Below are 25118 nucleotides of genomic sequence, written 5' to 3' on the forward strand. Positions count from 1 at the left end.
GCAAAGGGGCTATATCCTGAGAGTTTAAATTGTTTAAAGGATAAAACATGGGATCGGATAAGATCTACTAGCTGCTTCTCCTTTGTAAGACATTTGCCCAAGAGACAGCTACCAAAGCCTGGGTGTATTTCTCTCCTGCTGTGTCATAGGGACATCCCCTCCCCCCACCTGCGTTCCTGCTGTCAGTGTGTGTGTGTGTGTGTGTGTGTGTGTGTGTGTGTATTCGGTTTCTCTCTCCCTGGTCAGACCACAGCGGCCTGCCTGTCTCCTGCCGTTGCTGCTGTTCTAACTTTTCGCTCTTTGCCTCTCCTGTCCCCTTTCTACATAGCTTCTTGCCTTCCGGTGAGTATGACCAACGCTCCCCCTAACAGTGTGAGGAGATGTGGGGTGCGGTTTGTAATGTTCGAAACTTGCAGCATTGAGATTGCCAGTGAACTGCTGAAGAACTTTCCATTGTTTTATTTATAATTAAAATGTGTTGCTCAGGAAGGGATGTGTGCAGTAATCTGCTGGGACTGCGAGTACCAGGGGAAAGTTCTCTCCCAGAGGAGGGGAAAGGCAGGCAATAAAGTACGTAGAAGATAAATTTAGAAATATATTCTTTTGCTGTAAAATTGATTAATCTAGAAAGAGACTATTTAAAAGCAACAGTTCTTTGACTTTGGTTTTTATTCTCCTCTTGTTAATTTATCCTGAGGCTACTTTTAGGAACTGAGTGGTCCTGTGGTTTACAATGATTCAGTTACTCCGTTTCATAGTAAATGCAGTATGAGTTTAAAGGCTCCCCGTGGGATCAATACAAAAACATCAATGATTATGGCCTCTGATGAATGAAGAATAAAGCTAATATATATAAACAAAATGCTTGCCTTTAGCCTAACCACACGAAAACTCCGATGGAGAAACAGTTTTAAATTCATTGCCTGGAAGTTTGGTTTACTCAAGATTTTATCACATCCCAGGAAGACCTCCTAACACTTTAAAACCCACATATGGATTCAAACCAGTAAATACTTACTGTTTTCAATTTGCATTAGAAAGAATTCTCTTCCCTTGATTTTCAAGGATAAAGTGCTAAATGCCACAGCTCCTTTTAGAGGAGCTTAAAATAGCTTCTGGCAGGACAGCAGGTGCCATGTGTCCTTCTCTAAGTCCAGGGTGGCAGAGTTATATATAGATGTGTGTGCCCAACAAGTAGGGGTCGGGATACAGAAATGTCAGTGGGGAAGACAATGGAGCTGTTTACTGTATCATTAGATAATAAAACTGGTGGATTAAAATGGGTGAATGGAAGTGCAGGGCTGGGTGAAAAAATGTGAAAGGATTAAGAAAAAAAGACCCTCATAGACACAGACGACAGCATAGTGATCACCAGAGGGAAGAGGGGAAAGGGGAAGAAATGGTGATGAAAAGAGATGACTTGGGGTGGTGAACACACAATGCAATATATAGATGATGTGTTATAGAATTGTACACCTGAAACCTATATAATTTTATTAACCAATGTCACCCCAATCAATTCAATAAAAAGGAAAAAAATGAGTGAAAGAGAAAAGTACTTCCTACTAATTTAACGAGTACTTGGCGGGAGCCACAAGTGGGTGGCAATGTCTGTGCTTTGAACTTTCCATCTACTGCCCTGAGAATGGGAGGAGGAAGCGGTGCAATGAGTGGAGCAGTATGTTTCTATTTTTGCTTTCACGCCACCACAACAGCAAAACCCGTGCATTTATGGGGACCTTGTCATATTTTCATCTGGCTTGATTAGCAGCATCACCATTAACTCTCAGTAACCTAAAGGCCTCAGCCAAATCTATTGCAAGCTTGGAAATGGTGAGAGCCAGAAACCCTGGAATCCTTGACTCAGCCCATTCTTTGCCCCCTATTCCCAAAGAGCCCATATTATATCTGGATTAGTTCTCTACTTCACTCCCTCCCTGTTCACTAAACATTGATGTTTCTGAAGAATTATTAAGTGATCCTAGAGCTTCTTGCCTGGGAAGAAAAAGCTGTAATCTGTTCTGGTTTTCAAAAAGATAGTAAGTTTTCATATTAGAACAAAAAGGTATCATAGAAATTCAAAGAATTAGTATTATGAGCATTACTGTTTCCATGCCAGTTTGTTTTTTAATTTATACCTTCTCTCATTCTATTATTTTTTTTTGTATTTTTCTGAAGCTGGAAACGAGGAGAGACAGTCAGACAGACTCCCGCATGCGCCCGACCAGGATCCACCCGGCACGCCCACCAGGGGGCGATGCTCTGCCCCTCCGGGGCGTCGCTCTGCCGCGACCAGAGCCACTCTAGCGCCTGGGGCAGAGGCCAAGGAGCCATCCCCAGCGCCCGGGCCATCTTTGCTCCAATGGAGCCTTGGCTGTGGGAGAGGAAGACAGAGACAGAGAGGAAGGAGGGGAGGGGGTGGAGAAGCAAATGGGCGCTTCTCCTATGTGCCCTGGCCGGGAATCAAACCCGGGTCCCCCGCACGCCAGGCCGACACTCTACCCCTGAGCCAACCGGCCAGGGCCGTTCTTCTCTTTCTTATTCCAAAAATGATGCTAGTTTGAACTGAAGAAAAAGTGTTTTCATCATTGATAATTATATGATGCTCAACTGGAAAACAGAAAGTACCAGAAGAGCAAAAAAGTATCTCCTGCCTCCAGTATATTAATTATTTTATATGGATATACTCATATGAACCAAATCTTCATTTATAGATTAAAATAGAGTTAAGAAACATTATTATTATGTAGGTGTTTAGTAAGTTCAGTGACTCTTATATTAAATATTTTAACTTTGAAAAATAACACTATTTAAAAGAAATTTTCTGAAAAATGTATAACTTTATTTGTACACTTAAAAAGTTGTACATAGAAACTTACAATATAGTTTGGTAAAACTGGAAGAACTGTCAGGAAAAAGGGAGGGTGTTACTTTTATTACAGATTGAACATTAAGGAAGTTAAGAGGAAACAAAAACACAATAAAATGTTTAAAAAAAATTAAAGAATATTTTTAGGTACAAATTTTATAATATAAAATGAATTCACAAATTACTTTGAATGCTAAATAAATATCTAGTTATTAAACTCAGATTTAATACCTCTAGCTAGCACTTGTACAGTGCTTTAAGGACATAAAAGTGAATTTATTCATGTTAGTATTGAAAGAATGTGCCCATTAAAAAATTCGTAGACATATACACTTTCTTCTAAACTGTGCTATAACAGATTTATCTGTGTAGATAGATCTCCCCTAATTTCACACATCAGTGACAAAAGTCATCAGTGACAAAATAAATCATATGTAAAAAAATATTTTCCAAGATATTGAACACATGAATGAACTTAATACACAAAAACCTCTGTAAAAGGTAAATATTTTAAATGTACACATCTATGTACTTCTGATAATTGTAAGTCTATATAGAATTATTTAAGAGGAAAGCAACACAAATTGGTTATTCTGAGCAAAATGACAAATATGGCCATAAAAAGACAATGTCTCGAATTATTCTGTTAATGTCAATAATAGGAGATACTGCTGAAATTTAAAGACCACAACTAAAAATATGCTTCTAGTATGGCTCGATTTGGAAAAATAGCTTCCCATTGTTCCTACCTACCTAATTGCAATATTGATGGTTTGTAAAAGTACATTCATTCTTTGTTAGAAACAGTAGTGTGCAGGTGCTCATTTGGGGATATCCTTATCATTTACATGTAACTGGGTTAACTACATAAAACCTGACTATGCTTGCCACTAGGCACTGATCCCAGTATGGAGGCTGATCGCTCTGTACAGCTCTCGGGAGAACCACAGTCAACACCTCCAGGGGACAGTTCATCACTACCCAGTCACAATGGCCTAGAGAAGCAAGAGGCTCAGGATTCCTCAACCCCAGTCCAAGCACCATTGAAGGAGGCAGATGTGAAGCCTGAAACAGGGGCTCATGACATCTCTGAAGAGTTGAACAGACAACTGGAAGACATCATTAACACGTATGGATCTGCTGCCCACACAGCAGGGAAAGAGAGCTCCACCAAGCCCAAGGAGCAGCCTGAGAACCCAGAACCAGCTGACAATGAGGACGGGGACTGTGAGGAAGCCACTGAAGAGACTGAGAGAGAGCCCGGGACTTCCGGAGAGCCACCCACAGCCAAAGAGCCTGTCAGCAATAAAGAGCAAAAATTGGAAAAGAAAATCCTAAAAGGATTAGGCAAGTAGTTACATTCTATATTATGATTTTTCTTTGACTTATTCCCCAAAAAGGCACTTTCTCCCACCTTTACTAACAGACACATTCCACATTTGGATTACTACAACAGCTTCCTCTGGGTCTCCCTTCAGCTTCTCTTGCTGTACGTGTCCCCAGCTGCTGAAGCCCCTCAACAGAGCTGAAGTGAACTTTCAACATGTTACCTACCTCCCCTCTGTCCTCCAAGGGTTTCCACTGTTCTTAGAACAAAGACCAGAGTTCTTAACATAGTCTTTCAGGCCCTAACAGTCTAACCCGAACCATTCTTTCCAGCTTTATCTCACGTCACTCTAGCCCACACATACCCTCCTGAACACTCTGTCCCTCTCACCACTACTGCTGCTGCTGCCAAATAACCAGGCATCCGGTCCTCCCTTCAGTCCTTCCCACCTGCCACAGGGCCTGCATACATCCTATTCTCTCTTCTGAGAAATCTCGACCCGTTCCCCAGTTCAGCCATTTGGACACTTACCTCATCATTTAGCTCTCAACTCAAATGGCATTTTCTTAGTCCCCAACTATTGATGAAGTCTTACTGTTTTGTTTCCATTGTACTATGTATCTTTTCTTCCTAGCGTATATTAGCATTTAAGAGTATACATTTATTTTGTGATTATTTGCTTAATGGGTAATTTCCCCACTAGCTCTTTTTTCAAGGGCAGGGACTATGTATTTATTTGGACAACATCAGAAGCCTAGTGTCTAGGACAATGGATGGCACATACTAAGTGCTCAGTAAATATTTGCTGTCAGATGAATGGATGAATAAAAGGAGAGTTGTTTAAAGCAAAGCTAGTGGAATTTGGATTTAAACAAAATATAGATGTCAGGATTGTTTTATACATATAAAATGATTGTCAGATCGCTTAGTATTACATACCATTACTATATAAAATGTTTTTTTATTTAACAAAGCCCTTCAGAAATGTGCCAATTTCTGAATGTCAACAATTGCAGAAGATATTCTTACTCTCATTATTTCATTGATTTCACAAATACATACTTATTAATTTCTCATCTTTATGAGGCACTGTGCTAAGTGCACAAAGAGAAGTTGTCATGGTCTTATAGTCAAGGAGCTCTTGGTGTGGACAAAAAAAACCAGACAAAAAAACTAATTATTATCTAGGGTAAGCACTAGAACTAGTGAAGAAAAATTGTTAGGAGAGCCATAAGGGATTGGTAACACCAAAAATGGCTATGAAAGAAGGGTGAGAGAATTCATTGTTTAGCTAGGAAGCAAGCATGTTACTTTGCATATGAATGTTCCCTTGCCTGTTTTCCTTGGTGACTTTTACTGGAACACCCATTATGAGTACCACCTCGTATGTGACATTCCCTGGCATGCCCGGGTAGAGTAAGCATCACCTTCCTTAGTTCTTGATTACATTTTCTGCAGCAATCATTTGTTTCTATATCTGCCTCCCATGCTGGATGGAGGAGTATCTATCAAGGCCCATAACCACATCTTTTTTTTTTTTTTTACAGAGACAGAGAGAATCAGAGAGAGGGATAGACAGGGACAGACAGACAGGCATGGAGAGATGAGAAGAAGCATCAATCATTAGTTTTTCGTTGCGAATTGTGACACCTTAGTCGTTCATTGATTGCTTTCTCATATGTGCCTTGACCGTGGGCCTTCAACAGACTGAGTAACCCCTTGCTCGAGCCAGCGACCTTGGGTCCAAGCTGGCGACCTTGGGGTCTCAAACTTGGGTCCTTCCGCATCCCAGTCCAACACTCTATCCACTGCACCACCGTCTGGTCAGGCTAACCACATCTTATTCATTTCTGGAAGTCAATGTGGCAGAGTAAAAGATTGTGGGTGCTAGAATCAGAACCGGTTTCAGACTCCAGTAACAGATTATCTACAAACCCAAAAGTATGTCTGTGCTGGCAAAGGACATCATTTTGATGCTTAAAACCCACTGCTAGCAGTTTTGAAAAAGGGCTAAAAGACACATTCAAATAGCATACTTGACCCACTTTGCAAAAGATAAGCCCAGATAATACCAAGTTCTAACGTGCAAGATTGGAATCCCTCTAGTGTTTTAGAACTTAGGGAAGGAAAACAAAATTGCTCTGTCTCACAGAGCTATTTTTCCTTCTCTATCCAAGGCATCTCGAAAAAGTCCCTTTGCTTTAGTCCTTGTTAAAGTCCCCATAAGACAATACAGCACATGTGGAGATAAATGATTTCAAGTATTTCTAACCAGAAAAGCTCTTCTGCTTTATCACTCTAAAACTACCTCTTCACGGGAATTAGTATGTATTGTACTGACGGGATAGATATGAAGAAAGTAGAAGCGAAGTTAAAGATGGCCAATTTTGGTTTCTATTCTGGTCATGAAATATTTTAAAATTTGTATTAACCTCACAATTACCAAATAATTTTTTAAATTAGAGAAAAAAAATCCACAACTCTAATTCTGCCACTATCCACAAGTTAACAAATTTCAATTGAATGTGTTTGATCAGAACCAATGTTTGTGAGTAGAATGCCCAGGTGGGTCCACTCTGTGTGCATCTCAGTTAGACACAGGCCATTCATCTGAACACCACCAGCATATCACTGTACTATTTCAACTACAATATGAGTTAAAAAAAAAAAAAAAACATTTTTAGGCTAATCTAAATATGTAGTAACCAACATTTTGAAAGTTATTTCAGTTGTCTACAGGTGATTTTAATAGGCTTCTTGGCCATTTATCAATTCCATGGCTCTGCACTGTCATCTACACCAATGGTTTTCCACCGTGAGTGTGTTAGAATCAAATACAGAATTTGTCAAAAAAAAAAAACCGCTGCTCCGTAGCACAGCGATTTAGAATTGGTGGGTCTGGATTAAAGCCAAGGTTCTAATTTTGACACAAACAGATGTGGAAACAATGGTTCTGATGCTTCCAAAGGTGCTTCTGCTATCCTTTAGAGAAAATGTAAAGTGTCAGCTGTGGTCTTCTTTTAAAATCTATCTGAACCTTTTACAGAATTGTATTAAGTCATTTTGTATTAAGTCATTCTACCCATACCTGAAGATATAGCCTTAGATTTCACTTATGCATTTGATTAAAGATAAGTTTTTAATTAGTACATGCCTGTTGGACAACACTTGCTTTAATGGTACTTTTAAGATACTGAAATGTTCTGACTCTCTAACTTTCCAACTTTGGGCTATTTGAGATTTCAGACCAAGTTAAAATTTTTCTACTGCCAGAATTCTCTGATCTTTAATACAGACATTAATGATGATCTCCAACAATGATGGCCATGGTTTACAACATTTCCTAAACTTATTTGACCAAAATATGCTTCTTTCACAGAACACGTCTGTAGATTTGGAAAATTTCTCTACAACCCAAGCACTCAGGACTCATTTTTCCTGTAGAGGCTGCATACCCTTCCACAATCAACACACTATACGCCAGAGCAGTTGTAACATTTTAAAATCTCTTCAGTTAGTCGAGTCACTTTCTCCTTGGCATTGGAACTGCAAGAAAGAAAAGCAGATTCCCCATCAGAGAGCACCATGATATGTCCTGTTAGCATCTAAAATACCCTCCTGGCTTCCCTAATGCAATGCCCCAGGCTCACAAGTGTCTTACTAATCATTCATCTGTTTACATTACATTGGCTGCACAAGCACTGCATAGTAATAAGCACAAAATAAGGATAAAATGTAATATACTTTCTGATATTTAGGTCAATCACTGAGTAGGAGATCAGTTTGAAGTATAAACCCAAGAGAAAGACAGAGTCAATCACAGGTCTATTCTGAGTCCAAAATCCAACTAGCCACTTCACTGATTTCATAGATAGGGAAATTGAAGCCCACAGAGGTTTAACCATATATATATGGTTATTCAACTAGTTGATTGTGATTGTGAGATTAGTCATAAAAAAAGCAAGGGGACAAACCGACGTTATTTAATATTGCAGAACCAAATATATATAAGAATAAAAAATAATCAGCATACTGATTGAGGAGCATCTACTTAACTCACTTAATGTGTTTCATCCTTTTAGTTACAGGCGAGTTTCAGTTCTACCTTCTGAAGTGCACCTTGAATAGGACATTAGGATTCTGAAATGTCTTCAGCCATTTACATACTTTGCCTTAGAATGGTCACTTTTTTGTAGATGGTCTGTTTCACCCATTTTAGCTTGATTTCCAGTTTCACTCTGAGAGGGAAATAAACTACTGCTTTGAAACAAATGCAATATTTCCTGAACAGACAGTAGGAGATTAGGTGAATACAAGGGGAAGAAGAATCAGCTGAGACGCAAGGGCTACAGTGGATTCATAGGGAAGCCAAAATCTGGGCCAGACCCTGAAAGGAGAGGAGGGTTTAGAGAAGTAGGTGGGAGGAGAAAGAAAAATACGTCTGGAGCAAAATAATTAGTTCTCCCTTCTGAGCAAAGCTGGGACCACATTCATGTCTTACTGCTCTTTCTAATATGTTTCTTTTTTGTTATAAGGTTTGCTTTATTTTGTTTTCCATGGAATAATCTCCTCATTATTAGACTCTTAATGTTTTTTGTTTTTTAAAAAAAATTTCCTTGATAGTTATAGCCAAGAAACTGCTAGTAGTTTAAACACATCATCAACCAAGCTGCTAAGAAGTCCAGGTCCACTCTCCAAATGAGGGAGAAGCCAACGTTCCAATTACGTATAATAAGGTGACTAAAATACAAGAGAAGTAAAATGTCAGCTGAATGGAAAACAATGTGACTAGAAAATACAGGGAAGACAATATTTTCAAAACTGATATAGTTAATAAAACAAACAAAAACCTGACTATCCGCATTGACAGTAAAGGGTAAGAATTCTTTACAAATTTTAAAAGTGGATCAAAACATTTGAGGTAAACAAATGTGCTGACCAAACAGTGTTATTTTTTGTTGCTGTTATCTAATTCAAGCTAATCCAGCTATTTCAGTCACAGACTCATCAAATCTTAGGGGCTAAAGTCAGAATCCGTGTAGTCAGCCCACTAATTTTATTTATTTATTTATTTTTAACTTTTTTAATTTTTATTTTTTTATTTATTCATTTTTAGGAAGGAGAGAGAGAGGGAGAAAGAGACAGAGAGAGAGAGAGAAAAGAGAGAGACAGAGAGAGAGAAGGGGGGAAGAAGCAGGAAGCATCATCTCCCATATGTGCCTTGACCAGGCAAGCCCAGGGTTTCGAACCGGTGACCTCAGCATTTCCAGGTCGATGCTTTATCCACTGCGCCACCACAGGTCAGGCAGCCCACTAATTTTATAGACAGAAAAATGAGGTCCAGAGAGTTTAAGAGTCTGTAAAACAAAAATGAAAAAGAAACAAAAGAAAAAGAAAGAAAGAAAGAAAGAAAGAAAGAAAGAAAGAAAGAAAGAAAGAAAGAAAGAAAGAAAGAAAGAGAGAGAGAGAGAGAAGAAAGGAAGGAAGGAAAGAAGGAAGGAAGGAAGGAAGGAAGGAAGGAAGGAAGGAAGGGAGGAAGGAAGGAAGGGAGGGAGGAGAGAGGGACACAGGGAGGGAGGGTGGGAGGTAGGAAGAAAGAAAAGAAAGAAAGAAACTTACATGGCCTTGGCCTGTGGCTCAGTGGATAGAGCATCAGCCCAGCATATGGACATCCTGGGTTTGATCCCCGGTCAGGGCACAATCCACTTTGTGCCCATCCACTTTGCCCTTCCTTTCTCTACCCCTTCTCTCCCTTTCCCGCAGCCAGTGGCTCAATTGGTTTGAACACCAACCTCAGGTGCTAAAAATAGCTTGGTACACAAGCATCATCCCCAGATGGGGCTGCCAGGTGGATCCTGATCCGGAAGCATGTGTGAATCTGCCTCACTATCTCCCCCACACACACACCTAAAAATAATAAATAAATAAATAAATAAATGTAAATAAAAAAGGCAACTCAAGCAGTTGACTAACTAGGCAGTCAGTTTTAGAACCCAGGTTCCCCAACCTGAGTTCAGTGTGAATTTAACTATACTATCCTTCCTATCTGTGTACATACATACAAACTTCCCTTAAAAGCTATCTATAGCTGCGTGGGAATTATTTGTATTACACTCATTATCTTTAAACTATGTTAGAGGGAAAACATAGTTAACAATGAAATATGATTCTGGGTCTAACATTAAAAAAAACAAAAAACCATTCACAGTCTTTTCTGTCCTGCTTTCAGCTTCTCCCACCACACCTGGAAATCAGGAGGGACGAAAAAGGTGCACATGTGCGTCCAAAACCACATTTTGGCCCCAAAGTTCTAAAAGATAATTTGGGAAGAGAAAAAGCATAGTTTTGAACAATCATTACTAAATCTACATAATTTGTCACCAAACTTTGTATAAATAGTTATCACTACGCTACAAGTTTAAGAAAAATCCCAGTCCACATTCGTATAGCTAACTTCATTCCTTCAATTTAAGGTTTTTAATTTCCTTGATGTAGAAATAATTTTCCTTATATTCCAGTACTCCCTCAGTCTACAGTGGGGCCAACAGCCCTCGCCATAGGTGACACGGCTGTTCTTGCTGCACAGGTGGTTCTGCTTTTGTGTAAACTTACAGCCAGACTGAGCATTCTGTAGCACGGTGGCCACATGCTGTCACACACCTTCCCTGGCTTTAATGAGGACTTCTTTTTATAACTAACCTCACAATTACGTTGCTTTAAAATGACACATTGGGGAGAAGGCAGGTCATCCCCTCCCAATAAATATCCCTGAATAAAGTAAATTTTCCTCTTGTATCCAACACTGTCACCAAGTGACCCCATTTCCATGGAACTGTAATTACAGCCTTTCTTAGATGAGCAAACCTCATTGTCTATCCCCCTCCTCTGTGAAAATCCCACATACCACTCCAGTCCAGTGAAATCAATGGAAGTTTAAAATCTAAGTTCTCTGATATCATAAATTTATGAATTATACACTTGCCTGATTCTGATTTCTTAGATTGTTTTTGTTGAAGGGAGCAACCCCTTTTGAAAGGTTGATTGATGCTTTGATGCTTTGATAACCTTCTATGCAAAATAACTGTATATGAGAAGATACCTCAATGAATGGATGATAAAAAACAAACAAACAAACAAAAAACCTCTTCTCACAGTTACACGAAACAAGTAGGAGGAAAGGTACTTACTATGAGAGGGAGAGCCACTGGACTCATTCAAGTACTCAAGAGTTTCTGTCTCCCCCGAGTGAGATAGAATGGTTTTACGTGCTGGTACTTGCACTGTGAGGTATCCCAGCACATGCTAAATGCCATCTAGCTTTCCCATGGTCAAACGCACAGTTGTCTTCAAGACAGTATTCATTTGATCGACATGATGCTAGTGTGCCCTGATGGCTTTGTCTTGTTCCATGATTACTGACATTCACTGAGCACTTGTCATGGACCAAACACCATGCTGGAAACTAGACCAAATCCGGTCCACAGTCCAGTGTCTTGCCTTCAACAGATGACACTAACTCAGGACAGCTGTCTTCGTGTGTGGGCACCTTTCCACAGACTGAAGACAAGACTGAAGTGACGGCCTGACCTGTACCGTACCAATTCACCCCCGCTGCTAGAGAGATAATGCAAAGCCCAGGCCCAGTGGGGGTGGAGCCGCAGTGACTGACAGTGCCAAGGCAGCGTGTCATGCCAGGCCACAACTGGAGAGCTGGTGAGGCCCCTCTCCTGCCCACCTTCTCCCTGTCTTAGGCCGTGTCTCTAATCTGAACTGACTCACTGGGCAGAGATAGACGAAACCAGCTGTTAGGGATGAGGTCATTTTTTCTTTTTTCAAAAGACGTTTCCTTTTATTTTTCTTGGTTTCCCTGGCATCAAAATTCCACATGGGAGAGAAGTGATTTAGAGCAATAACAAACTCTGGATTCCAGTCTTGGCTCTGCCAGAAGTAATCATGTCACTTTGGACTCCCTGGGCCTTGGATTCTTATCTGTAAAATTAACCAGTTGTCTGTGTGCTCTTTGAAGTTCTTTTCTAGACCTAAAGTTCTCTGATGCCATGCGAGTCACCAGATTTAGCAAACAAAAACAAAGGATGCCCAGGAAAATTTTAATTTCCAATAAACAATGCATAAAAACTTTAGAACAACTACATCCCATGTCCCATGATGCATCTGGCAGCCCTAATTCCACGATTTATCTGCCTGTCCAGGATGAAAGCAAACATTTCAGCAAACAGGAAATGCCTGTTCTTGAGGGAAAGGTTGTCAAAGTTGTTCATATTCCAGGCAGATTTATATCAGGAAACGTGGGCTCTACTGTGTGGCTTGACCTCTCTACCCCGATTAGACAGAGTGATTGTCACTCTGTTCCACCTTCATCAGACTTTTGAAAATATATACTCAATGGGACAGGTAAGCCTCCCTCTCCCCCCTCCCTCCACGCAGCCTACTTTAAAGACAAGATTTCTGGGTACCACAGACAGGCAAATTGGGCAGTTTGAGCTGAAAAAGACAAAAGGAAGAACAATGGGGGGGGGGAGGGAAAAGAAAGAATCTGAGGCTTAACATCAAATAATCGTGAACAGATGAGTTTTTAAATGTAACATAAACTCCAACTGGGAACAGAAAACGGAACTGCCCACAGAGATGAAGGCGGAGGGAGAAGAAGGGAAGGCCCAAGAAGGCCGAACCTGTAACCAGAGGAAACACAGCCTGGAAAAGACCCTGCGTGTCACTGGTCCGTTCTCTCCATCTACTGATTTCATTCTCTGCCTGGTAGAAAATAAGATCAGCGTTATTCCCACCCAAAACTCATGGAGTGAGCTCGTGCACAGAAACAAGAGAACAGGTCCCCCCCCCCCAAAAAAAAAGAAAGGAAAGGGGTACTGAAAGAACAGGAACATCAAAAAAAAACCTACAAAACACAGAACTGTCCAGTTTCTCTGCTTTGTTCTGGGATTATAGCACAAAGCAGAAATTTTGATGAGCTGCTTCTTTTTTAAAAATAATTAATTAACATGGGGAAATGGGTCCTGGCCGGTTGGCTCAGTGGTAGAGCGTCGGCCTGGCGTGCGGGGAACCCGGGTTCGATTCCCGGCCAGGGCACATAGGAGAAGCTCCCATTTGCTTCTCCACCCCCCCCCCTTCCTCTCTGTCTCTCTCTTCCCCTCCCGCAGCCAAGGCTCCATTGGAGCAAAGATGGCCCGGGCGCTGGGATGGCTCCTTGGCCTCTGCCCCAGGCGCTAGAGTGGCTCTGGTCGCGGCAGAGCGACTCCCCGGAGGGGCAGAGCGTCGCCCCCTGGTGGGCAGAGCGTCGCCCCTGGTGGGCGTGCCGGGTGGATCCCGGTCGGGCTCATGCGGGAGTCTGTCTGACTGTCTCTCCCCATTTCCAGCTTCAGAAAAATACAAAACAAACAAACAAACAAAAAAAAAAAACATGGGGAAATGGATGACTTATTCTTTCATAAAGTCAGTGTTTTTTAAAAAATATTTTCAAATTATTTGAAATTCTTTGAACATTTAGAATATGGGCGGGTTGACAAAAATGGATTCCCGGGGATGACTGTGATGTTGAGACTCTGCCATTAGCCCGACCCCGCGCCACAAACTTTCACAGACTTCCCAACTCATCCTCACTTACTCTGTAAGGTGGGTGTCATCCCTTCTAAGAGGAAAGGAAAATTATATTGTGGCTTAGCTAGGGTAAGTGGTTTGGTCGGGGATGAGGAGCAACTGGCGAATGGGCAATCTGAGACTGTAGCCCGGGGCATCTGACCTCAAGCTCAGCACTTACTTTCAAAAACATCTTTATACTTTTCGTTATATTTTAAGGCAAAGAAGCCAACCTGCTGATGCAAAACCTGAACAAGCTGCAAACGCCTGAAGAAAAGCTTGATTTTTTATTCAAGAAGTACGCTGAATTGGTAAGATCTTTGTTTTTTGTTTTTTGTTGGTTTTTTTTTAAATATTTTTTTGTTTTGTTTTTTATTTTATTTATTCATTTTTAGAGAGGAGAGAGAGAGGGAGAGAGAGAGAGAGAGAGAGAGACAGAGAGACAGAGAGAGGAGAGAGACAGAGAGAAAGAAGGGGGAGGAGCTAGAAGCATCAACTCCCATATGTGCCTTGACCAGGCAAACCCAGGGTTTTGAACCGGCGACCTCAGCATTTCTAGGTCGACGCTTTATCCACTGCGCCACCACAGGTCAGGCCTGAATTGGTAAGATCTTTGGTTAAGTCTTTTTGTCAGAAAGAATCAGGCTCTGGTTAGAGCTGAAACAAGGAGACTGCTAGTTTTGGGGTACACCATTACAGACCATAACTGGTTAGCTCAGACAAGCCAAAGCTTCATAAAAGCAGAATTTTTTAAAGGAAAAAGAAACAGAAAAACTGAGGAGTAAGAGCAGAAGGGAAAGAGGATAGTGTTGGAGTCTACCCACCTTCTGTAAGTGGATAATTTGGAGGATGGAAGAGAGAATTATAGATAATTGTAAATTGTAGATATTTTAAACTTTTTTTTTTTTTGGCTTTGCAATAAAACAGAAATACACTCAACGTAAAAGCAAACTTTCATTCTGTTCTGTGCCCAGGTTGTTGGAGGGTAAAAAAGCAGAGGGTTGAGTTCATCCCACACACTCAGTTTGTGAGACATTCTCACTTGATCTTGATGACTTTTAGTTAGGTAGTTCGTTAGTTAATTATTCATTCATTTATTCCATTTGTTCTACACTCTCCTCCCCTCCCCTGCACGGCAAAGCGCTGGATGTGGACTGGTGCTGTGCCCTGCTCCAGGGCCTCCCCATTCAGTCTCCCTCTCAGTAAGTTAGGGCTACCAGGAGGAAGAAGGTCACTCCCAGACAAAGACACATGCTGTGCGTTCTTTCCTCACCAGAACCCCGACCTCGGGCAGACTGGGAAAGTGGGGTGCTTAGCAAAGCCAGCATGTCTGGTTTCAATGAACCCTTACAAACACTCACGAGAGGAGAGGAGGACATCAGAGGTCTGTGTGCTGCCCCAGGGCGTGAGAAGCCCACAGCTGAGACCTGGCAGCCTCTCAAGTGAAGTGAGGCAATGTGCTTTTCTCTCATTTCTTCTTTTCTTAAAAATTTTTTTTTGCCCTGGCCGGTTGGCTCAGCGGTAGAGCGTCGGCCTGGCGTGCGGGAGACCCTGGTTCGATTCCCGGCCAGGGCACACAGGAGAAGCGCCCATTTGCTTCTCCACCGCCCCCTCCTTCCTCTTTGTCTTCTCTCTCTTCCCCTCCTGCAGCCAAGGCTCCATTGGAGCAAAGATGGCCCGTGCGCTGGGGATGGCTCCTTGGCCTCTGCCCCAGGCGCTAGAGTGGCTCTGGTCGCAACAGAGCGACGCCCCGAGGGGCAGAGCATCGCCCCCTGGTGGGCAGAGTGTCGCCCCCTGGTGGGCAGAGCATCGCCCCTGGGGGCGTGCCGGGTGGATCCTGGTCGGGCGCATGCGGGAGTCTGTCTGACTGTCTCTCCCCGTTTCCAGCTTCAGAAAAATACAAAAAAAAATTTTTTTTACTTACTATTTCTTTTAGAGAAGATGTGGCAGAGTGAAACATATCTACACACACAGCCACACAATTCCTCCAGGCAGCAGGCTGACTGCTCCCAGGGGTGACTGACCTGCAGCCAAAGAAGCTTAAGAGCCAGGGCCTCTCCCCCCGCGGGGGCCCCTCGAAGCCCCGGGCATACATCTCTCTCGTAATTTTTTGGTTTCTATGTTTTTAAAAAGAAGGCCTCCAAAATAGAATAAGTTTCAAGTCCACAAACCCTTTGGGTCCCTGGTTACATCTTATCCTTATTGGTGGAATAGAATTTAGTGAGTGACCTGTTTTCTTTCCTTTTCATTCTAACACCAGTCCTATATAATCCCTGTTGTTCTTGTCTCTCTTCCATTTATCCTGACGCATCCTGTTATGCTGAATTGCCTATGCAATAGAGCTACAGAAATTCTGAAACCCCAAGTGACAGCTGATTGCCTAAGTCTGCCAACAATACTTATTATTTTTCAATTACACAAACCACATCATGATGGTATAAGAAAATTGCTGACTACACAATACAAGTGAACATATCTCTAATCCCATCACCTAAAACACAAACTGATTTATCCATCTTCTTTTCCAGTTCTGCTATCTATGCAGGAACACCTTTTATTATAAATACCATCACGAGGTACATGTACAACTGACCCTGGAACAACAACACACGGGTTAGGCTACCAACCCTCTGCACAGTTAAAAATCCGTGTATAACTTAGTTTCCCAGAACTCAACTGTGAATAGCCTACTGTTGACTGGAAGCCATACCAATAAGTCAATTAACACATATTTGGATGTTATATACATTATAGGTTGTATTCTTAAAATAAGCTAGAAAAAAGGAAAATGTTATTAAGAAAATCATAAAGGCAAGAAAATTCATTTACAGTACTATACACATTTACTGAAAAAATTCCACATATTAATGGACTCACGTAATGCAAACCCACGGTGTTCAAGGATCACCTGAAATTTGGAATCTGATATCTTGGCTCATACGACAGACATTTTCCTATATAGTTTATAATCTTTATAATTATATTTTGCAAAAGCGTTGTCATTTTCCATTAAATGTCCATATCTACTGGGACATTTAAGATTCCTTCCACTGTTTGCTGCAGGGAACATTTTTTATTTGTTCCTGTTCTCTGTTGCTTATGATATTGGGGGAAAGTTCCAGGATTGGGATTACTAAATCAAACAATATAAATGCCTTTTGTTTGTTTTTGCTTTTTTAATGGAAATATTACCTTCCAAAAGAATAGTAGAAATTTATGAAGCAAATATCAGTGTATCCATTTTATCGTAACTTATTAACATTGTCTGTCAACCACTGATGAGTAATTTCAATGCTATAAAATAAGTTAGGTGTCAAAAATAATATTTTTCCAAAAAAAAAAAAAAATAAGGTTCCCATTCACATTGGTCCATCCTGCTCTTTTCGGTATTTTCCACATCATTTTCCCTTCGCCCCTTTCAATGTTGCTATTCATATCAAGGTCATTCACGCTCAGTTTCTAGTGCCACGCTCCATCCTCGGCTGGACTCGGCAGCATTGTAGACTCTCACAGGAAGCCATTCGGGTTTGGCAGCCCACAGCAGGACAGTGAAGAAAAATCATTTCTCCAGTCTGCCCAAGATTTCCTTCTAAGCCTGGGCTGCTCACCCTGGTGTCAGAGAATTCCCTGCACCTACCCACCCACCAAGCCAAATAGTCATGCCTATAGAGGTTATTTTCCAGGGAGCCTCCTCAATCCAAGTATTACTTACTATACTTTAGCATTTGTATCAAGTCTAATAATAAACCTTAAGACCCCAAAGATCATTCTAGAAAAAAATGACTAGGAGAAAATTGACCCAGAAAACCCCATTAATTTCCTAATAGAAAGAAAAAAATTATGAGAAATTTCAACCTTTTACTTGAAGACTAAAACCTATTTCCCTGCTCACTGATTTGGATATTAATATAGAAAGCGTCTGAAATATAAGTATTAGCATTAAATCATCAAATTCAAAGCTGTGAATCAAACTGCCAGTCTAGTGCCCTCATCCTTACAGGTTCGGAATTTTGTAATATTACCTACCATCATATTCATTAATAAATAAGGACACCTCATGACTACTTAAGAAGTAAGCTAGGAGAAATATTTTTTTGCAAATATCCTCAATTTTAATGTGGTCACATCACTAATACCATTCTATGTGAGTTCTTGGCTCTAACTTTACTTTTTAAACTTAATAATGCAAAAGAGAGAACAAGAGAACTTGCAGATGAAACTTCCTACATGCCTGTCATAAATGTCCAGAATGGTGTCCAGGTGCATTCATTATTAAGTCACAAAGCCAGCATCTGACTGAAGCTGACTCAGTTGCAATATATTTGTTTTCATTCATCAAGAAATCCCATATGGCTTCACATAAGTCTGAAGTAATTATACAAAATTTGCCACACTCTAAAATAAAAAATTATCAGAGAGTTACGGGTTTTTATTTAGAGCAAAGCAAGACAGACCTCACTCAATTTCAGATGTATACGATCCTGAGTAAACCGTCATTAAATGGTTGATGGGCAGGCACAGACTCTCTCTTCCAACCTGTGAGGCACAGGTGTGGTACCCTCCTAATGATGCTCAGATAAATCACAGGGCAGTGTTCTCTCCAAGGGGGCGGCTTTGTCTACCATGGGACAACTGCCAATACCTGTCTGGAGATATTTTGGATGTCCCAATTGGGGGGTGAGGAGGTGCTACCAGCACCTAGTGGTTGGAAGTCAGAAATTCTGTACAATAGCTCTCAAGCAACAAAATTATCTGACCCAACATGTCAATAGTGTGAAGGCTGAGAAACCCTGACATAGGGTTTAATCTTCAAAAGGTAAAGGCTAAGCCATGAAGGCAGTAATAGTAATAACAATATATACATTTCAAGAAAGGACAATGGGTCATTTCAAGTCTAAACATAAGCATGAGAAGTTTCACCCCTATCTAATAAACATGGTATCAAATGAAAGGACCTCACATATCCTGTGAACAGGAGGTGAGCATGAAAAATAGATAATAAAGTATCACTGATTTTTCAATTGAACATCAAGAGGGGTATCAATTGTAATCAATATCTGTAGTAATATAGGCCTAGTTTTTCCTGGTCCTAATTCTCACTGATAATTATACATTTCCCTTAAGTATGAAGATAGAATATCATGTAGGAATATCTGCACCTTAATGTGGTGAATGTTTATCACTGATATTTCAATGTGACTGGAATAAAATAATTTGTGAACTGAAGAAGGTGTGACAGTCCCATCCAGCAAGTTCAGAAAGAACAAATGCTTCTTCAAGACAGGATAACTGAGACACATATCAGCACTCACGTCGCATGTATCCACTTGCCTCAGTCTCTGTGAGGCATCAGAACACTCAGGGTCCTGAAGCACAGGGGTTATCAGGGCATTTCCTCTTCCTTAGCCAACAAGGTCATTATTATGACAAGCACGTTCTTGGCTGAAGCACCATCCAGGCAATCAGGGACTCATTTCAGCAGAGGAAATGACTTTGGACAGAGGACTGACACTAGCATGTCCTCACAGTGACCGTCAGCCTGAGATCCACACTCCTAGAACATGCTTATGCTAGTCTCTGGCGGCTTCTGAAGGTTGATCCCCAAACTGCCCCAACCCAATGAGAATTTCATAAAAATATTGCCCCATTTAGCAAATAAAAATAAGGAATGTCCAGTTCACTTTTCAGGTAAACAAACAACAAATTTATTTAGTAAAAGTGAGTCCCGTGCAATATTTTGGATATGCCTTTACTAAAAATGTATTCCTTATTTATCTAAAATTTAAAGTTAGTTGGCCCTACATTTTATCTGACAACCCTACCCCAGAACCTCAGTATCCTGGGATGGAAAGTCCAGGAATGCACTGGCTCCGCTCTCCATGCCGCTCCTGACACTTAGCTACGGCTGCTGGACGAGGGTGGGAAGAGGCCCCACCTGTGCTCAACAGAACAAGTGTCATGACTTACTCACCATCAGCACAAATGGGGTACAGTGGGCAGAGAACAGGGCACGTTCCAGATACTAGTCCTTCATGTTGTTAAGTTGTGCAGTGGCTATTTCTGAAATTTTGGTGACAAACAGTCAAAGCTTAGATAGCCAAGGGGTTCTTTCTCTTCTCTCCCTCTCTCACAACCCACAGACTTCATCTCCTCATCTTCTTTTACCAGGGAGGCTGCTTTTCTCTTTGCTACTCCTTAGAATAGTCACTATAAGCTTCTTTTGAGAAAGAATATTGGTAACTAAAGGTGAACCACGCAGACACACTGTTGCCTACTGCCCCCCACTCCCTGTGCAAGGCACTAATTACAACTGCTGGCGGTTTACATATTCTGAGACATGCCTTTCTAATATTGATTGGTATCGTTAGAGAGACTCAAGAAACCTAAGGCTATTTCTAGACCATGAAAAAAAAAAAAGATAAAAGAAGAGAGCAGCAATAATAGTGATGATAAGGAAAGACCTATAAATGTTATGCTACAAAAGCCATACTTATAAGTACTACAAAGTACAAACATTAGTGAGGCTTATTTGATTCCAGAGGGACAATGATCATAGCAAAGGAAAGGTTTCCAAACAACCACAAGGGATCTTTAGGCATTTCCTCTTTTGCTCCTTTTTTTTTTTCTTTGTTAACTCAAAAGAGATTCCTGCCCTCCTCTTTCACATGTTCACGCCCCTGTCTAGCTGGATGAACATCGCACCGAGCAAAAGACATTAAAGCTCCTACAAAAGAAACAGGTACAAATCCAAAAGGAAAAGGACCAGTTACAAAGTGAACACAGCAGAGCCATCCTCGCCCGAAGCAAACTGGAGAGTCTGTGTCGGGAGCTGCAGAGACACAACAAGACACTGAAGGTACGTGCCCCCCGGGCCCACATAACACACCTTCTTGCATGCGGCATAGACACGGCCTCTGCTACTCGAGAACAGAGCGTGAGTTCAGAATCAGAGAGGCTTGGGTTCAAATACTAGCCCTGCCACTTGCTCGCCTGTGACCTTCAAGAAATTATTTTACCTCCCAGGCCTGTTTCCTCATCGATGAAATGAGGATTATACCAACTTCCCTGTGTGGTTGGGAAAAAATTAAATGAGGACACAGACGTATGGTGGCCACATAGTTCCAGAAGAGGCCCTTAGTAAAGTGCATGCCATTCGCCTTACCTTTTTCTTACGTTGAGTTTGTTCCGTTTTGTTTTCTAAGGTAGGCCTTCGTTCCGCCCTTTAAAATACAAACTTGTAAGTCAGGGCAACAATTTTTATGATAATGAAATCTGCATGAAATGAAATAAATTGACACAAAGCTAATTGACAGCGTAAAGCAAAATTGAGAGCCAAAATGTCAATAGTCATTCGAAAACAGAAGCTACTGGAGAAAACACGGAAGCTCTTCAGACTTAATTATTCAATCTAAAAATAATAGACTGACCACTTCATTTAGTCTGCATGGGTTTCATTAACTACAGCGTAAGCCTCTCGCGGTGTGGTTCGTTTGATTACACACAGACGCTAGCTCCATGCGAAGAAGCCAGATGCGGGGCTCTCCGAGCTAACGCTGCGTGCGCCCACAATCCCCTTTCCAGCTGAAGCTCCTAAAGCTGTCGACAAACCAGAATTAGACACCAATATTCCTGGGACAGTTATTATTACGTACGTTTAAAAGGAAATATTTCAAGAAATAGATTAAAATCATGGCTGAGGTTTTATAATAAAGTTAGGGGGAAAAATTGCTTTTTGGTATCTGGGCAATGGGAGGCCAGGGTGATGAACTCTAACTCTTAAATTATGAGTTGTAAGGAAACGGGCTTCTGGCATTCTTTTAGTCATTGTTCTCGGGACAATCAAAACCCAAGTTAGATGGGAGTCTCGGAAGGGGAGACTCATCCTCAACTCAAGATAAATGTTCATGTAATAGCACTCTCCTGGCTTTCAGTAGTACTCTATAGGAAGGAGATAAATTAAATCAGATATAGCAGGAAGGTTTGTCAGCAAAGATATTTGAAGAGTGGAATAATGCGTCACGGTCTGTTTGGGTGGCATTCAAAGATAGAATAATGGAAGGGGCGGGGAACCCTGGGGGTATACCCATACACCCTCAAGAATAGCTTCCAGGTATGGACAATGAAATTTAGTATCATTATTATACCAGGACTTGTGTTAAATGCTTTATATACATTATTTTATTTAATCTTCACAACAATTCTATGAAGGTTAACATCTCCATTTTATTGAAGAAACTGAGACCCAAATTAGTTGTCAAAGGTCATGAATATTTCAAGTAACAAAAATCAGGATTGTAATTTAAAATATTTCATAATTTCCCTCCCTTCTGATTTTTTCTTTGATCCATCGGTTATTTAGAAGTCCTAATTTTTATAGCCCATAATATATGATCTATCTTTTTATTTTTTAATAATTTTATTTTTTTAATGGGGCGACATCAATAAATCAGGATACATATATTCAAAGATAACATGTCCAGGTTATCTTGTTGTTCAATTATGTTGCATACCCATCACCCAAAGTCAGATTGTCCTCTGTCACCTTCTATCTAGTTTTCTTTGTTCCCCTCCCCCTCCCCCTTTCCCTCTCCCTCTCCCCCCTCCCCCCATAACCACCACACTCTTATCACTGTCTCTTAGTCTCACTTTTATGTCCACCTACGTATGGAATAATGCAGTTCCTGTTTTTTTCTGATTTACTTATTTCACTTTGTATAATGTTATCAAGATCCCACCATTTTGCTGTAAATGATCCAATGTCATCATTTCTTATGGCTGAGTAGTATTCCATAGTGTATATATGCCACATCTTCTTTATCCAGTCATATGATCCATCTTGATGAACATACTATATGTACTTGGAAAGAATGTCTGTTCAGCTGTAAGATATGTGTTGCATAGGTAACAATTAGCTCTAGATCATTTATATACTTACTAAATTTTTGTCTAGTCATTCTATCAATTTTTTGAGGGATGGATGTTAAAAATCTTCTAATATAATTGTGGAATTGTCTACTTTTTAATTATCTCAATTTTTGCTTTATGTATTTTGAAGTACTAATATCATTTGTATACATAATTATGTCTCTTTGATGACTTGAATGTTTTATTATATAAAATGTCCTTTAGTAATAATCTATATCCTGATGTTTACATTATATGATATCAATATAGCCCCTTGAGTTTTCTTATTCTTATTGCTTGCAAGGTATATCTCATTCTATCCACTAATTTTTAACCTGGGTCTTTATATTTAAAGTGCGTCTATTACAGATAATATATTGTTGGACTTTTTAAAATTCTTATCATATATGCCATTTAATGAGCAAACTAGTTCATTAACATATAATGCAATTATTAGAATGGTTACCTATATATCTACCACTATATTATTTAGTCACAATTTGTCACCTCTGCTTCTGTTCTTCTGTTCTTTTCTTGCTTTCTTTAGAATTATTTGAATATTTTAAATTCCTTTTTATCTCTTGAATTTTTAACTATACCTCTTTGAATTTTTAGTAGTTTCTCTATGATTATAATACACATTCTTAACTTTTCACAGTCCACTTAGAGTTAATACTGTATTGTTTCATATAATACATAGAAACATAGCAATTAAATAGGTCCATTTACTACCCTACCTTTAAACTATAAATGTTATGTGCTACATTTACATATATTAATAAAGCTCATGAAGCAGTGTCACAATTTTTACTTTGAATATTATATGTATGTATCTGTGTATGTATATGTGTATGTATATCTTTAAAAATTAAAGGCAAGCTGTTTTTTTATTATTAACCTAAAGAATTACATTTCTGATGCTTTTTATTCCTTCTGAAGCTTTACATTTCTGTCTAGTGTGATTCCCTTGAGCCTGAAAACCTTCCTTTAGTATTTCTTACAGTATAGTTCTGCTGGAAATCAGTTTTCTGATTTGTTTTTCAACTTTAAAATGTCTCTATTTTTCTTTTCTTCTTGAAGGCTATACTCATTAGATATAGAATACTTGGTTGACAAGTATTTTCCCTTTCCTTTCTTTAACTCAGCCTTTTATAGATTCCATATTTTAGCCTCCACAATAATGAAAATCAACAATAATATGAATTGTTGTCCCCCTGTATATAATATGTAATTTACTGCTGGATACTTTTAGGGATTTTTCTCTTGATTTTTGGTTCTTGAAACATTGAATACTTTATGCCGAGATGTGGTTTTCTTCATATTTATCTTACTTGGGACCTACTGAGCTTCCTGTATCTCTAATTTATGTCTTTCACTAAATTTGGGGGAGTTTCAGACATTTCTTCAAATGGTTTTTTGCCCCATTCTCTCTCTCTCTCTCTCTCTCTCTCTCCTTTCCTTCTATGATTCTAATTCCATGTGTGTTGCAAATTTTATTTTTCCATTGGTCCTCAAGTCTCCCTTCTTGTTTTTCACCAATCCTATTTCTCTTTTATCTTCAGATTAGATCATTTATATTGGTCTACCTTAATATTCACTGGCTCTTTCCTCTCCAATGTCTATTCTTCTCTAAGTTTATCCAGTGATATTTAAATTTCATATTTTCTAACTTTTTTATTAATTTTAATGCAGTGACATTGATAAATCAGGGTACATATGTTCAGAGAACACAGTCACGGATTATTCTGACATTTGCCTATGTTACATACCCCTCACCCAAAGTCAAATTGTCCTCCGTCACCTTCTATCTGGTTTTCTCTGTGCCCCTCACCTCCCCCCACCCACTCTCTCTCCTTCCTTGCCCCCTCCCCACCACCCTACTCCCATACCATCACATTTTTGTCCATGTCTCTGAGTCTCATTTTTATGTCCCATCTATGTATGGATTCATATAGTTCTTACTTTTTTCTGATTTACTTATTTCACTCAGTATAATGTTATCAAGGTCCATCCATGTTATTGTAAATGATCTGATGTCATCATTTCTTATGGCTGAGTAGTATTCCATAGTATATATGTACCAAAGCTTTTTAATCCACTCGTCCTCTGATGGACACTTGGGCTGTTTCCAGATCTTTGCTATTGTGAACAATGCTGCCACAAACATGGGGGTGCATTTCTCCTTTTAGAGCAGGTCTATGGTGTTCTTGGAGTATATTCCTAAAAGTGGGAGAGCTGGGTCAAAAGGCAGTTCGATTTTCAGTTTTTTGAGGAATCTCCATACTGTTTTCCACAGTGGCTGCACCAGTCTGCATTCCCACCAGCAGTGCAGGAGGGTTCCCTTTTCTCCACATCCTCGCCAGCACTTATTCTGTGTTGTCTTGTTGAGGAGCGCCATTCTGGCCT

General features: G+C 40.2%; 1 protein-coding gene across 1 annotated transcript in view; it reads left to right on the forward strand.

Annotated features, from left to right (window-relative positions):
- The first annotated feature begins 223 nt into the window (after positions 1–223).
- The window catches only part of TXLNB (taxilin beta), a 56256-nt gene continuing 31361 nt past the window's right edge, over positions 224–25118 (forward strand). The window contains exons 1-4 of the mRNA XM_066373114.1: positions 224–342; positions 3764–4216; positions 14028–14119; positions 20494–20664. Of these exons, the coding sequence (XP_066229211.1) occupies positions 3778–4216; positions 14028–14119; positions 20494–20664 (702 nt within the window). The 5' untranslated portion in view covers positions 224–342; positions 3764–3777. The remainder of the gene's footprint in view (positions 343–3763; positions 4217–14027; positions 14120–20493; positions 20665–25118) is intronic.

This window comes from Saccopteryx leptura, chromosome 3, assembly GCF_036850995.1.
Source record: "Saccopteryx leptura isolate mSacLep1 chromosome 3, mSacLep1_pri_phased_curated, whole genome shotgun sequence".
NCBI classification, from domain to species: Eukaryota; Metazoa; Chordata; class Mammalia; order Chiroptera; family Emballonuridae; genus Saccopteryx; species Saccopteryx leptura.